Consider the following 16,176-nt stretch of genomic DNA (forward strand, 5'->3'; position numbering starts at 1 on the left):
CTGTTGTAGTGCTTATTTAAGGTGCTAGGAGCTAGGAGCACCATAAAAAGCACTAAGTAGAAATTTTACAGGTATTTCTATGGCATTTACCTGTTAGATAAATTGGCATAAGACTCCTGATTTGAAAATGGTAAATAATTTCTTTGATATGAGGTATATTGTGTGTGTTGTACACTGTCTATTGGGATTAGAGGCTACTTTGGAGCCACTGCCTCTACATTAAATGCATTAGGCGATTTCCATTTTCAGATGAGCAGTCTCATACCTCTCTAATAGAATCAGTGGAAGAGTTAAGGGTTCTAAAATAGTCCCCATCCCCTGCCACTAGAAATGACCTGGTTTTTAGTGGTGCAGGTGATCACCATGTTTAAGGGGAATCAACTCAATCCTATTACAGCCTCCTACAGTTTTGGAATATTTTGAAATATTTTCTTTTATATATTAATAGTTTAAGGAATTTAAACATTACAAAGTAATATTAAAAAGTGTAATAATTAAAAGAAATGTTTTTATTAAGGCCCCTGGGTATTAAACTATTCAATAAATGTATACATTTAATTTCCAATGTGGTCCGAATTTTCTGATCCCCAAAAATTCCTAATTTTTTAGATTTTGATTATAGAGTTTTTAAAATGAGCAGAAAGGAAGTGTTTTATAAAACCTTTCTTTATATTAAATAAATGTTCACACAACCTCCTTTTTTAAAAACCTAGTTGTGCTAACTATATAATAGTAACCACATGATAATTTTTTAAAATGTATTCAATTTTTACTGTTACAGATTATTAATTGACCTATGTTGTATGTTTTTTTACTGTTACAGATTATTAATTGACCTATGTTGTATGTTTTTTTTACCATCCATTGAATAAACTCTTGGTACATTTCTCCTCAATTATTTTGTTAGAAAGGGGCTCAATATACATCCAAGGTTGTGTGCTAGGGCCACTCCAATTAGGAAAACAGCTGGTATATGCTCCAATCATTGACTGTATCCTCATTTGGCGTTTAATAGGTGGCAGATGATCAAAAACTTGATGGCGTGGAGAGAAATCACATCAAATCTTGTGGATTTTTTTTTTAGACCGTGTTAAGTCTCAGATCGCCACGTACCACTTCATAATCTTTACAATAATAATCACTATTCTACACATCACTGGAAATTAGTATTTTACATTCAAGGCCTTGGAGAGCAAGAATCAGACATGCACACACAATGGAATCTAAGTCTGTTCTAATTTATTCTTAGCAGGGCTGGGTAACATATTACATTACATACATGTAAAACACAGAGGGTCTTCATACACGCCCCCTATTACAAATTAGGTAATACAACATAACAGACAGAAAATCCTTTGTATAAGACTGGAGACATTCATCCTTGAACAACAAGATAACATAGGAATATAAAAATGCTCTTAGCTGCATGGTTACGTTAGTAACAAGATAAGGATGTTAATCCCCAAAGAACAAATGTCATATAACAAAATACAGAAAAAAACTACAGTTCAGTATCAGTACAACAGTTCATAATTAGTTCATGGCTTCTTAGATACAAACTGGCAACACTATGGTTATATATTCTAACAGACTGTATATTGTAATAAGGAGATAAACATCTCTCAAGATAAAATTTGAGTTTTTAATATTTTTTGAGGAACCTCACTGTGCTCACGAGACTTCTTAGATCATCTCGCCTATACGGACAACTATAGATCATTGGTCGCTTAGAGTGAAATTTTGACTTTACATTTAAAGAAGTTAAACACTTAGTAATAAAGGTTAATTTGCTTAAAAACTAAAATGATCTAATGCAGTACAGCATTTTATTTTTACATTACAAAGTTCCTTTGTATTTCAAACTGCCATTAAGAGCATGCTGAAAGTAAGATTATTTTTTTAGTTAAAATCTTGGACTAGCTGAAATAAAATGTGATTTTAAAATTGCCCTACAGAAGACCATAGAAATTTGGATTTTAATGCATTCAAAGGAGCTGAATTAGTTTCCTCATACTCTTTTTTTTTTTCTTTTTTTTTTTTCTCAGGTCTTAACCATTTGGAGAGCATTCCTGCTCCAGCCAATCCCTCCCCTTCGGGTAAGTAAATCTAAAGCAACATGTACTCAATGTACAATGCACTGCTGACCTTCCCAGGTGCTTAACAAATATACCCAAAATAACCCAAACTATAAAACTGTATAAAATACACTCATTGTTTTATATGCAATAAAAATAATAGTGTTTGAATGTACACGTAGCCCCTTGACAGCAGAGGACAACATGCGGTCATATATAGCAAAGGATCATGATCCTTAACTCAGTGAACACCTGCCCTTCACAAACACACAGACTTATACAAAGGGCATGATTATGAGTGGAGCAGTGTTTTGCAGTCCTGCTCACACGTTAACTTCACTAGACCAGTGATTTTTAACATTTTTTTTTGCCGTGGCACACTTTTTTACATTAAAAAATCCTGTGGCACACCACCATCCCAAAATTTTAAAAAAATCACACATTGTAGCCTAATACAGCATATATATATATACACATACACACAAACACACACATACTGTATGTATTGTGCTGTTATGCCATGCCTCCTACAAACTACCCCTGCACTGGGAGTAAAAAACAAGCAAAGTTTAAAAAATATGTCTCACTGTTGTCAGTCTGCCGTGGCACACCTGAGGATCTCTCACGGCACACTGGTTGAAAAACACTGCACTAGACAAAGACTTTTTCACATGCGTTGGGTAGCCCATGTATTACAAACTGAAAGTAAAAAGTTTTCACAAAAGAACTAACCTAACGCGCACAAAAAGCTGAAGTCCAAATATCATGACTGAGTTAACGTAGTCCCCCATAGGCTTTAATGAAGCACAAAAAGTGGGGGAGGAAAAACCTTGCTTGCGAGCAAACCCAATCGCATTTTCTCTAGTGTGCTAACCCAACATGAAATATTAATATTTCACATTCCAGTATATTCTTCACATTTCAGAATACATTATTTTTATTCATAAATAAATATTTCTATATATATATTTGAGGGTATTTTGGTAATCTTTATATATATATATATATATATATATATATATACACAGTATATATATATATATATATATATATATATATATATTTACACGTATATATGGATTATTGATAGGTATAGATGTATACAGATATATATGGGAATTGGTAATATCTATTTAAAAATTCAAAGGACATATTTCCTTATGTGAAGAAGATTGGAATGTGAAATATTTACAGTATATACATAGTTACACACTTTATTAAATATGAATATTGCACAAATATGATTTTACATGTTTTCATCTACTTGACTGCAAAGGGCTCCAGTACACTTATATATATTATATATATATATATATATATATATATATATATATATATATATATATATGTCTATATTTGTGTACATATGTATTAATGTGTTTATATGTGTATATATGTCACTAAAAACATATATACACATATAAATACAATAATACATCTGTACACTCAAATAAACATATGTGTTTTTTTCTAACTGAGACCTTATGGCTTTGAGCCCTTATAACTTTTTATGCAATACTTTTATTAAATATTTTTATCAGACATGTTATGATGAGTGTAGCTATACTTTTAAATGTATTTCTGATGTGTTTTGTGCAACTTTTTTGTTTTGTGAAACAGTTTACCAGTTCTTAAAGGGACCCTAAACACCATCTGTTTTAATGTAATTATAATTTTTTTAAATCTATTTTGCTTTGTTTGATATATTATTTCTTTCTTTATTTCTTTATTTAGCATCTGCACATTTTTTTTTTATTTTCAATAATACCCCTAAACCACCGCCTACTGAATGCAGTGCTGGCTGACATGTTGTAACGCACGTTCTATGCGATACTCAATGCACACTCCCTTCTTCACTTGCATGCGCATACCAAGTAAAGGGACTTTAAACACTTGCCATTAGGTTATTTTGTTTTTTTTATTCATAATGTTTGTTTTGTTTTTTTAAATGCAATTTGCTATTTATTTTTATTATATGTTTACTTTTTTTACATTTATTTCACTTTCTGACCGCTCCGTGCAGACATGGCAGAAAGTTATGTGTAGACAAACCTCCCAGAAGTCTCTGCTTTGCTGTGAGCGCGCACGTCTGTAGAGTTGTAGACAGCACACTGAGCACAGCATGACTAAATCTACAGCGATTATCTTAGTGTTTTTCCCTGAATAGTATCATTTGAACTGGCCTCATCTGTAAGCTAATAATTCATTATCATTTTTTAAAAACAAAATGTATTTACCCTATTTTTTAATCTTACTTGTAGTGCGAGTGAAAGAGGGACCGCCCAACACACTGCTCAGGGAGACAGCTGCTGTCTCATAAATATTACCCCTCTGTTTTTTCTATCCAAGCTCCCGGAGTCCCGCTCAGTTTATTGCACATCTTATACAGCTCACGCTCTCTGTGCATCTCAGGTTTTGTGACCGCATCAGTGGTTTGTCTATTTAGCAGGCATTCCAAAGATCCTAAAAGATAGTGTAGGGAAGGGAATGCTTTATTTGTTTTGTGTTACGAGTATGTAGAGGTCAGCCACAGTGCTCTGTTCTATGTACATCAATTTATAATGTCACATAACCTGAGATGCACAGAGAGCGTGAGCTGTATAAGATGTGCAATAAACTGAGCGGGACTCCGGGAGCTTGGATAGAAAAAACAGAGGGGTAATATTTATGAGACAGCAGCTGTCTCCCTGAGCAGTGTGTTGGGCGGTCCCTCTTTCACTCGCACTACAAGTAAGATTAAAAAATTGGGTAAATACATTTTGTTTTTAAAAAATGATAATGAATTATTAGCTTACAGATGAGGCCAGTTCAAAAGATACTATTTAGGGAAAAACACTAAGATAATCGCTGAAGATTTAGTCATGCTGTGCTCAGTGTGCTGTCTACAACTCTACAGACGTGCGCGCTCACAGCAAAGCAGAGACTTCTGGGAGGTTTGTCTACACATAACTTTCTGCCATGTCTGCACGGAGCGGTCAGAAAGTGAAATAAATGTAAAAAAAAAAAAAAAGTAAACATATAATAAAAATAAATAGCAAATTACATTTAAAAAAACAAAAGAAACATTATGAATAAAAAAAAACAAACAACCTAATGACAAGTGTTTAAAGTCCCTTTAAGTCATGACATCCCGACGTGCGTTTAATCAAATTGTACGCAAGCGAACGCATTTACTTTCAATCTGTGGTGTGCGCACTACTTCCGACACGTGCAAAGAGCTATGATAAACCCCTTTTTACAGAAATGCCAAAACATTGATGTTTAAATGCAGTGATTGCAATAGTCCCATTTTGGTATATTTCATGCCACCGTTTCTCTGCCAAATGTAATAATATAAAAAAATTAAAAACTTTGGGTTTCCCGCTTGTGCTTTCATATGACCCGCTTGTGCAGTCATAACACAAATGGTTGTAAAAGCTTCTCTGGCATCCCCTTTGTTCAGAAATGGCAGACATGCATGACTTTGCCATTGCTTTTTTCCTAATTAGAAGGCCACTAATGGCAGCTGCACACCACAATTCTAATATTCCCAGCAGTGTAGGGGTTAATCAGGTAGCTTGTAAAGTTAATTTTAGCTCTAGTGTAGAGATTGCTCTCCCACCTGACACCTCCCACCCCATGATCCCTCCCAAACAGCTCTCTTCTCTCCCTTACCCCCCACAGGTCACCACCATCTTATGCAGTTTTAGGGTATTTGTTTTAAAATTATTTTTATTTTTTTATGTAGGGCTCCCTTCTCAAACCTTCCAACCTCTAACGATTCCTCCCAAACAGCTCTCTAACCCTTCCCCTTACCAATGGTTTCCGCAATCTTAGGTACTGGGTGTGGAGTTATAAAATCATGATTAGAATAAATTATAAAATCATGATTAGAAAAAATATACAATTTCAAAGAAGAATTACACATTAAATATGTTCTTCATAGATAAAACATTTAGATATAAATTAAGATATAGAATATGGAATAAAGAGTTATAAATTAAATTAACTTAGATAGGATTAGTCAGTTTAGTTAGTAATGGGTTAAATGATGTTTTAAAGACAATGTATTTAAAACTGTGACATTTACATTCAGTTGCTGTTGTCAATCAAAACACCTATACTGCGAGCTAGACATAGTATTATTAACACTCTAATGCACTGCGCATGAACAAGTTAAAATAGTATTTTCCATATGTCAGCCAAAATTCTAAAGTCTTTTAAGGAAGTTTAAATATACAAAGATAGCCTTTTCATTTATGGTATGCTTTGATTTCATTGGCTTAAAATGTGTATATAAGCTTTGCATTTGTATAAGGCTATTGTTATCTTCTGCCTTCAGATCTCGAGGTATGTATTAATCTTTCTGTGATTAATAAATGATTTATGTCAACTAATATTTGATAAATATGAGTATTAATTTAATCTGTTAGATAACCCAGATTAAATATTTGTCTATAGTTAGGGTTTTGTCTAACGAAGGCGAAATAAAGTCATATTAAAGAATAATTCTTATAAGCATCTCATTTTTATCCTCTTTTGCGAGAATCATACATATACATCTGTTGTTAAACACTCATTTAGTGACAGCCCTTAGGCAGAGGTATATACGACACTGGGTACTGAGTGTCACGGTCTGTATAGGCAATCTGCTTTTAGATGGTAAGAAATAACAATCAGTTTTTCCTTACCATATGAAGGCAGGTGCCTTCTCTCTGGCTACAGTCTTTGCTGTCAAAGCTAACAGCGCGGACTGCTACATGAGCCAGAAGGTTGAACGTAGGTTCTATATCAACAGGGTACGCTAGGCAAAGGGGTTAAAATTACATTTCTAATGTTCTGCTGCTGAGCTTAGAAGCTTTCTTTAAAAGGGCCTCTACTGTAAGTCATATAAGTCTTACAGATAATTTCTGGACTCATCTTCTATAACTGCTTTCTCTCTTTTTTTAAAAAAAATTTGTTCCTCTGACTAATTTAAATTTTTAAAGGGACAGTCAACACCAGAATTTTTGTTGTTTGAAAAGATAGATAATCCCTTTATTACCCATTCCCCAGTTTTGCATAACCAACACAGTTATAATAATACACGTTTTACCTCTGTAATTACCTTGTATCTATGCCTCTGCAAACTGCCCCCTTATTTCAGTTCTTTTGACAGACTTGCAATTTAGCCAGTTAGTGCTCACTCCTAGGTAACTTCACGTGCATGAGATCAATGTTATCTATATGACACACATGAACTAACGCCCTCTAGTGGTGAAAAACTGTCAAAATGCATTCAGATTAGAGGCAGCCTTCAAGGTCTAAGAAATTAGCATATGAGCCAACCTAGATTTAACTTTCAACTAAGAATACCAAGATAACAAAGCAAAATTGGTGATAAAAGTAAATTGGAAAGTTTTTTAAAATTACATGCCCGATCTGAATCATGAAAGTTTATTTGGGACTTGAGTGTCCCTTTAATTTTTTTTCTATGTATTCACCAACCTATATGTGTATTACAATTTTATTCACTACACATATATTCTCCAACCATTTCATGTTTGTTGAGACATGATTATTTGGGCCTGCAAGACTTCAGGTCAACTATGTATTAGACCTATTCAGAATTCTTTCTCTTATCTTTCTTAGGTGGAAAGTACCTTTAATTATTTGGAAATCAGTGATATTGAAATAAGAGACCAGAATCTGGTGAGTATTTTTTTTTTCTGTTTCTGTTGCTCATGAAGGGCAAACCTGTTTGTTTTCTTCAGTACTCACTCACAAATCATGTATTTCTACAGGTTTACATATCTTATCCAGTGTAATGTCACCAAAGAATACAAGTTAGAGCTTCTTACCGGCAGGTTTCAGCTTTTGGCCACTTATAACACTGTCAGTGCAGTCTACCACCTCATACATCCCATCTAAAGGTGCAATTGTTTCTAATGTATCTATTGCAGCCAGGTCCGGTGCTAGGATTTTTGGCTACACAGGCAAAGACACATTTTGCCTCCCCCTCCCCAGGCCATTTCTATAGAACGGGGCAAATTCCAAAGACTTGCCCAAATTCTAAAGAACACTCTTTACAGTGTACAATACTCAACAAATATGTTAAAAATTTAGGAGAAAGCGCAAAAATCTAGAATCCAGGCTTTTTTGGGATATGCAGTATATATATAGTGATGTTGCGAACAGTTCGCCGGAGAACAGTTCCCGGCGATCTTAGCTTGTTCGCGTTCGCCGCGGCGGGCGAAAATATGCGATGTTCGATCCGCCCCCTATTCGTCATCATTGAGTAAACTTTGACCCTGTATCTCACCGTCTGCAGACACATTTCAGCCAATCAGCAGCAGACACTCCCTCCCAAAACCTCCCAGCTCCTGGGCAGCAGACAATTTAGATTCATTATGATCCTGCATTCTTAGTGAGAGGAGTGATAGTGCTGCTGCTGGTGATTTCATAGGGAAATTGATAGCTAGGCTAGTGTATTCAGTGTCCACTACAGTCCTGAAGGACTCATCTGATCTCTGCTGTAAGGACAGCACCCCAAAAAGCCCTTTTTAGGGCTAGAACTTCAGTCGTTTTTTGTTTTTTTTGTAATCTAATTGCATTTGCCTGCCTGTCAGCCTGTGCGTGAGGCTCACAGCATATAGTGTGCCTACTTGCTCACTGCCACCACTCATATCTGGTGTAACATTAGTGTAAACATTTTTTTAAAAAAACTTTTACATCAGTTTGCTAGTGTAATCTAATTTCAGTTGCCAGCAGGCCTGTGTGTCAGGCTCACAGCATATACTGTGATTAATTGCTCTGTGCCACCACTCATATCTGGTGTAACATTAGTGTAAATTTTTTAAAAAAAAACTTTTAGTTTACTAGTGTAATCTAATTTCAGTTGCCAGGCCAGCCTGCCACTGCCAGCCTCAGTGCCACCACTCATATCTGGTGTAACGTTAGTGTAAATTTAAAAAAAAAAAAACTTTTACATCAGTCTGCTAGTGTTATTTAATTTTAGTTGCCAGGCCAGCCTGCCACTAGTGCCAGCCTGTGTGTCAGGCTGACAGCAAATACTGTGCCTACTTCCATTCTCAGTGCCACCACTCATATCTGTTGTAACATTAGTGTAAATATTTTAAAAAAAAACTTTTATATGTCTGTTAGTGTTATTTAATTTTAGTTGCCAGGCCAGCCTGCCACTAGTGCCAGCCTGTGTGTCAGGCTCCCAGCATATACTGTGCCTACTTCCATCCTCAGTGCCACCACTCATATCTCTTGTAACATTAGTGTAACTTTTTTTTAAAAAAACTTTTACATCAGTCTGCTAGTGTTATTTAATTTTAGTTGCCAGGCCAGCCTGCGTGTCAGGCTCACAGCATATACTGTGCCTACTTCCATCCTCAGTGCCACCACTCATATCTGTTGTAACATTAGTGTAACTTTTTTTTAAAAAAACCTTTTACATCAGTCTGCTAGTGTTATTTAATTTTAGTTGCCAGGCCAGCCTGCCACTAGTGCCAGCCTGTGTGTCAAGCTCCCAGCATATACTGTGCCTACTTCCATCCTCAGTGCCACCACTCATATCTGTTGTAACATTAGTGTAAATTTATAAAAATAAAACTTTTACATCAGTCTGCTAGTGTTATTTAATTTTAGTTGCCAGGCCAGCCTGCCACTAGTGCCAGCCTGTGTGTCAGGCTCCCAGCATATACTGTGCCTACTTCCATCCTCAGTGCCACCACTCATATCTGTTGTAACATTAGTGTAACTTTTTAAAAAAAAACTTTTACATCAGTCTGCTAGTGTTATTGAATTTTAGTTGCCAGGCCAGCCTGCCACTAGTGCCGCCAGCCTGTGTGTCAGGCTCACAGCATATACTGTGCCTACTTCCGTCCTCAGTGCCACCACTCATATCTGTTGTAACATTAGTGTAAATTTAAAAAAAAAAAAAATTTACATCAGTCTGCTAGTGTTATTTAATTTTAGTTGCCAGGCCAGCCTGCCACTAGTGCCAGCCTGTGTGTCAGGCTCACAGCATATACTGTGCCTACTTCCATCCTCAGTGCCACCACTCATATCTTTTCTAACATTAGTGTAAATTTATAAAAAAAAAACTTTTACATCAGTCTGCTAGTGTTATTTAATTTTAGTTGCCAGGCCAGCCTGCCACTAGTGCCAGCCTGTCTGTCAGGCTCACAGCATATACTGTGCCTACTTCCATCCTCAGTGCCACCACTCATATCTGTTGTAACATTAGTGTAAATTTTTTTTAAAAAAACTTTTACATCAGTCTGCTAGTGTTATTTAATTTTAGTTGCCAGGCCAGCCTGCCACTAGTGCCGCCAGCCTGTGTGTCAGCCTCACAGCATATAATGTGCCTACTTCCATCCTCAGTGCCACCACTCATATCTTTCGTGACATTAGTGTAATTTTTTTTTAAAAAAAAACTTTTACATCAGTCTGCTATTGTTATTTAATTTTAGTTGCCAGGCCAGCCTGCCACTAGTGCCAGCCTGTGTGTCAGGCTCACAGCATATACTGTGCCTACTTCCTCAGTGCCACCACTCATATCTGTTGTAACATTAGTGTAAATTTTTTTTAAAAAAAACTTTTACATCAGTCTGCTAGTGTTATTTAATTTTAGTTGCCAGGCCAGCCTGCCACTAGTGCCAGCCTGTGTGTCAGGCTCAAAGCATATACTGTGCCTACTTCCATCCTCAGTGCCACCACTCATATCTCTTGTAACATTAGTGTAAATTTATAAAAATAAAACTTTTACATCAGTCTGCTAGTGTTATTTAATTTTAGTTGCCAGGCCAGCCTGCCACTAGTGCCAGCCTGTGTGTCAGGCTCACAGCATATACTGTGCCTACTTCCTCAGTGCCACCACTCATATCTCTTGTAACATTAGTGTAAATTTTTTTAAAAAAAACTTTTGCATCAGTCTGCTAGTGTTATTTAATTGCATTTGCCTGCCTGCCAGCGTGTGTGCCAGGCCCACTTGCCAAGTTAGTGGCACCACTCATATTTGTTGTAACAGTAGTGTAAATATTTAAAAAAAAAAACTTTTTTGACTGTGAAACATCAGTCTGCTAGTGCAATCTAATTGCAGTTGCCTGCCTGCCAGCGTGTGTGCCAGGCCCACTTGCCAACTAGTGCCACCAATCATATTTGTTATAACAGTATTGTAAATATTTAAAAAAAAAACTTTTTTGACTGTGAAACATCAGTCAGCTAGTGTAATTTAATTGCAGTTGCCTGCCTGCCAGCGTGTGTGCCAGGCCCACTTGCTAAGTGCCACCAATCATATTTGTTATAACAGTATTGTAAATATTTATAAAAAAACTTTTTGGACTGTGAAACATCAGTCAGCTAGTGTAATCTAATTGCAGTTGCCTGCCTGCCAGCGTGTGTGCCAGGCCCACTTGCCAACTAGTGCCACCAATCATATTTGTTATAACAGTAGTGTAAATATTAAAAAAAAAAAAAAATTGACAGTGAAACATCAGTCTGCTAGTGTAATCTAATTGAAGTTGCCTGCCTGCCAGCGTGTGTGCCAGGCCCACTTGCCAAGTTAGTGGCACCACTCATATTTGTTGTAACAGTAGTGAAAATATTTAAAAAAAACTTTTTGGACTGGGAAACATCAGTCTGCTAGTGCAATCTAATTGCAGTTGCCTGCCTGCCTGCCTGCCAGCGTGCGTGCCAGGCCCACTTGCCAACTAGTGCCACCAATCATATTTGTTATAACAGTAGTGTAAATATTTTTTAAAAAAACTTTTTTGACTGTGAAACATCAGTCTGCTAGTGTAATCTAATTGAAGTTGCCTGCCTGCCAGCGTGTGTGCCAGGCCCACTTGCCAAGTTAGTGGCACCACTCATATTTGTTGTAACAGTAGTGTAAATATTTAAAAAAAAAAACTTCTTTGACTGTGAAACATCAGTCTGCTAGTGGAATCTAATTGCAGTTGCCTGCCTGCCAGCGTATGTGCCAGGCCCACTTGCTAAGTGCCACCAATCATATTTGTTATAACAGTAGTGTAAATATTTCTAAAAAAAATTTTTTTGACTGTGAAACATCAGTCTGCTAGTGTAATCTAATTGAAGTTGCCTGCCTGCCTGCCAGCGTGTGTTTACCTGGCCCACTTGCCAAGTTAGTGGCACCACTCATATTTCTTGTAACAGTAGTTTAAATATTTAAAAAATAAACATTTTTGACTGTGAAACATCAGTTTGGTTTTTGTGTCAGGCTCACAGCGTATACTGTGCCCACTTGCCCAGTGCCACCACTCATATCTTGTTTAATAGTAGTGTAAGTGTACATTTAAAAAAAATAAACTTTTTGGATTGTGAAACATCATTCTGCTTTTTTTCTGTCAGGCTCACAGCGTATACTGTGCCCACTTGCCCAGTGGCACCACTCATATTTTGTTTAATAGTAGTGTAAGTCTACATTTAAAAAAAAAATGACAGGCAGAGGCAGGCCACCCAGCAGGTGCCATCGTGGTCGTGGTGCGGTGATTCCCTTTGACCCTACAATAATGCACAGTGTTCAGAGGCCACGTGCCATGAACACGAAAAGTTTTGAGGAGGACCTAGTTGACTGGCTAACACAGGACACCCAATCTTCTACAGCTTCCGCTCGTAACCTTGACGCACCATCCACCTCGAGCTTAGCTTCGGGCACCTCTCAAGTGACCAGTGCCACTCGCCCGCCTGCCGCCACCACCAACACTAGCACCACAGCCGCTTCACTTGATCTGTCAGAGGAGTTATTGACACATCAGTTGGAAGAAATGAGTGATGCGCAACCATCATTGACAGAGGATGTAGATAACAGTGATATGTCTCAGTCAGGCAGCATTACAGACATGGACATATGCTGTGATGATGATGGTGATGTTGTACCCGCTGCTGCTTCCTTTGTTGATTTGTCAGATACAAGTGAAGCGGTTGATGATGATGCGTCCGTGGATGTCACGTGGGTGCCTGCTAGAAGAGAAGAAGAAGAGGGGGAAAGTTCAGATGGGGAGACAGAGAGGAGGAGGAGGAGATGAGTTGGAAGCAGGGGGAGGTCGTCGCAAGGAGATAGTGGCACAGTCAGACAGCATGCATCGGCACCCGGGGTCAGCCAGACAGCATGCCAATCAACGCATGCTCTTGCCACCACCAGAATGCCGTCATCGCAGAGCTCAGCAGTGTGGCATTTTTTTTTGTGTGCCTGCCTTTGACAACAGCAATGCCATTTGCAACCTGTGCCAAAAGAAACTGAGTCGTGGGAAGTCCAACAACCACCTAGGTACAACTGCTTTGCGAAGGCACATGGTTTCACATCACAAACGCCGATGGGATGAACACATGAGTAGAAGCAGCACACAAACTCAAAGCCGCCATCCTCCCCCTGGTCCAACATCTTCACAAACGTCAGACACTGCTGTACTCCTTGCCCCCTCTCAACCATCCGCCACTCCGTCTCTCTTCTGTAGCAGTTCCTGCTCATCTGCCCACAGTCAGGTGTCTGTCAAGGACATGTTTGAGTGTAAGAAGCCAATTTCCCAAAGTCACCCCCTTGCCCGGCGTCTGACAGCTGGCTTGTCTGAACTCTTAGCCCGCCAGCTTTTACCATACAAGCTCGTGGAGTCTGAGGCGTTCAAAAAATTTGTATCTATTGGGACACCGCAGTGGAAGGTACCCGGCCGAAATTTCATTTCACAAAAGGCAATCCCCAACCTGTACTCGATTGTGCGAAAGGAAGTAATGGCATGTCTGGCACACAGTGTTGGGGCAAGGGTCCATCTGACCACTGATAGCTGGTCTGCAAAGCATGGTCAGGGCAGGTATATCACCTACACTGCGCATTGGGTAAACCTGCTAAAGGCTGACAAGCATGGAATGCGTGGTTCTGCAGAGGAGTTGGTGACACCGCCACGACTTGCAGGCCTGCTGCTACTTCCTCTACTCCTACTACTCCATCCTCTTCCATAACCTCTTCCTCGACTGAGTCCTCTTCTGCTGCTGCGTCTTGCTCCACATCAACGGCACCCCCCAGCTCCCCAGGTACTATTCAACATCCCGGATACGGCAGTGTCACGCCGTCTTGGGGTTGACTTGCCTGAAAGCAGAGAGTCACGCCGCAGCAGCACTCCTGTCCGCCCTGAACGCACAGGTGGATCAGTGGCTGACTCCGCACCAACTGGAGATCAGCAAAGTGGTTTCTGACAACGGAAGTAATTTGGTGGCAGCATTGAAATTGGGCAAGTTGACACATGTGCCGTGCATGGCACATGTGTGTAATCTGATTGTACAACGCTTTGTGCATAAGTACCCAGGCTTACAGGACATCCTGAAGCAGGCCAGGAAGGTGTGTGGCCATTTCAGGCGTTCCTACACGGCCATGGCGCACTTGTCAGATATCCAGCGGCGAAACAACCTGCCAGTGAGGCGCTTGATTTGCGACAGCCCGACACGTTGGAATTCAACACTCCTAATGTTCGGCCGCCTGCTACAACAAAAAAAAGCTGTTTACGAGTATTTGTATGACCGGGGTGCTAGGACAGCCTCTGGGGAGCTGGGGATTTTTTTGCCACGTTACTGGACGCTCATGCGCAATGACTGTAGGCTCATGCGTCCTTTTGAAGAGGTGACAAACCTAGTCAGTCACACCGAAGGCACCATCAGCGACATCATACCATTTGTTTTCTTCCTGGAGCGTGCCCTGCGAAGAGTGCTGGATCAGGCCGTAGATGAGCGTGAAGAGGAAGAGTTGTGGTCTCCATCACCACCAGAAACAGCCTTATCAGCATCGCTTGCTGGACCTGCGGCAACGCAGGAAGAGGATTGTGAGGAAGAGGAGTCAGAGGAGGAATGTGGCTTTGAGGAGGAGGAGGAAGACCAAGCACAACAGGCATCCCAGGGTGCTCGTTGTTGTCACCTATCTCTTACCCGTGGTGTTGTACGTGGCTGGGGGGAAGAAGATACCTTCAGTGAGATCAGTGAGGATGAGGAATGGGACATGAGTAGCTCGGCATCCAACCTTGTGCAAATGGGGTCTTTCATGCTGTCATGCCTGTTGAGGGGCACTCGTATAAAAAAGCTGAAGGAGAACGAACTGTACTGGGTGTCCACAATACTAGACCCCTGGTATAAGCATAAAGTGACTGAAATGTTACCGAATTCCCGCAAGTCGGAAAGGATGGAGCAGTTCAAAAATAAATTAAAAAGTATGCTTTACACAGCGTATAAGGGTGATGTCACAGCACAACGGGAATCGAACAGGGGAACAGATGAAAGTAATCCTCCTCCTCCCACGACCACACCGGCAAGGACAGGATGCTTTCCAGACGTGTTGTTGATGGAGGACATGCTGACCTTTTTAACTCCTATGCATCGCCACAGCCCTTCGGGATCCAGCCTCAGAGAACGACTCAACCGACAGGTAGCAGACTACCTCGCATTAACTGCGGATCTCGACACTGAGGAGCGATGGACCCCTTGACTACTGGGTGTGCAGGCTTGACCTGTGGCCTGAGCTATCCCAATTTGCAATCGAACTTCTGGCCTGCCCCGCTTCAAGTGTCCTGTCAGAAAGGACCTTCAGTGCAGCAGGAGGTATTGTCACTGAGAAGAGAAGTCACCTAGGTCAAAAAAGTCTTGATTATCTCACCTTTATTAAAATGAATGAGGGATGGATCCTGAAGGGACTGACATTGGGCGATACATTCGAGTAAAAAAGGCCTGATGAGATGAGCTGCCTTGGGCTAAAAATGGTACACACGCTGCTGTATTTTATCTTTGAATGCCGGATGACTTGCGTGACTTATCCGCCAACAACTAGGGTTCAAGCCGCAATGTTTCAGGGCAATTTCTAACTGTCAAACAAACATCAATTTTTCTGGCCGCTGCTACAGCAGCATCTGCAAAAATACCTAATTTTTCAGGCATGTGTACATGCCTAATTTTTCTGGCCTCTGGTGCTGCACTGTGGCTTCAAAGCCAAAACCAAAAAAAAGGCACATAACAGGGATTAAACTGCTAAGAATAGTACTACTTAACACACCACTCATATCTGGTGGCACAGTAGATTGCACGCGCAGTGCCCCAAATTTGAAGTAGGAGGACCCACCAAGCATCTTTTTCCATCTCC

At 39.6% G+C, this 16,176-nt stretch overlaps 1 protein-coding gene across 1 annotated transcript in view; it reads left to right on the top strand.

Annotated features, from left to right (window-relative positions):
• LOC128661452 (capping protein, Arp2/3 and myosin-I linker protein 3-like) overlaps positions 1–16,176 on the top strand; it is a 204,788-nt gene that overhangs the window by 32,693 nt on the left and 155,919 nt on the right. Inside the window, exons 5-6 of the mRNA XM_053715706.1 lie at positions 2,046–2,096; positions 7,686–7,745. Coding sequence (XP_053571681.1) covers positions 2,046–2,096; positions 7,686–7,745 — 111 coding nt within the window. The remainder of the gene's footprint in view (positions 1–2,045; positions 2,097–7,685; positions 7,746–16,176) is intronic.

Source organism: Bombina bombina, chromosome 1 (genome assembly GCF_027579735.1).
Source record: "Bombina bombina isolate aBomBom1 chromosome 1, aBomBom1.pri, whole genome shotgun sequence".
Taxonomy (NCBI): domain Eukaryota; kingdom Metazoa; phylum Chordata; class Amphibia; order Anura; family Bombinatoridae; genus Bombina; species Bombina bombina.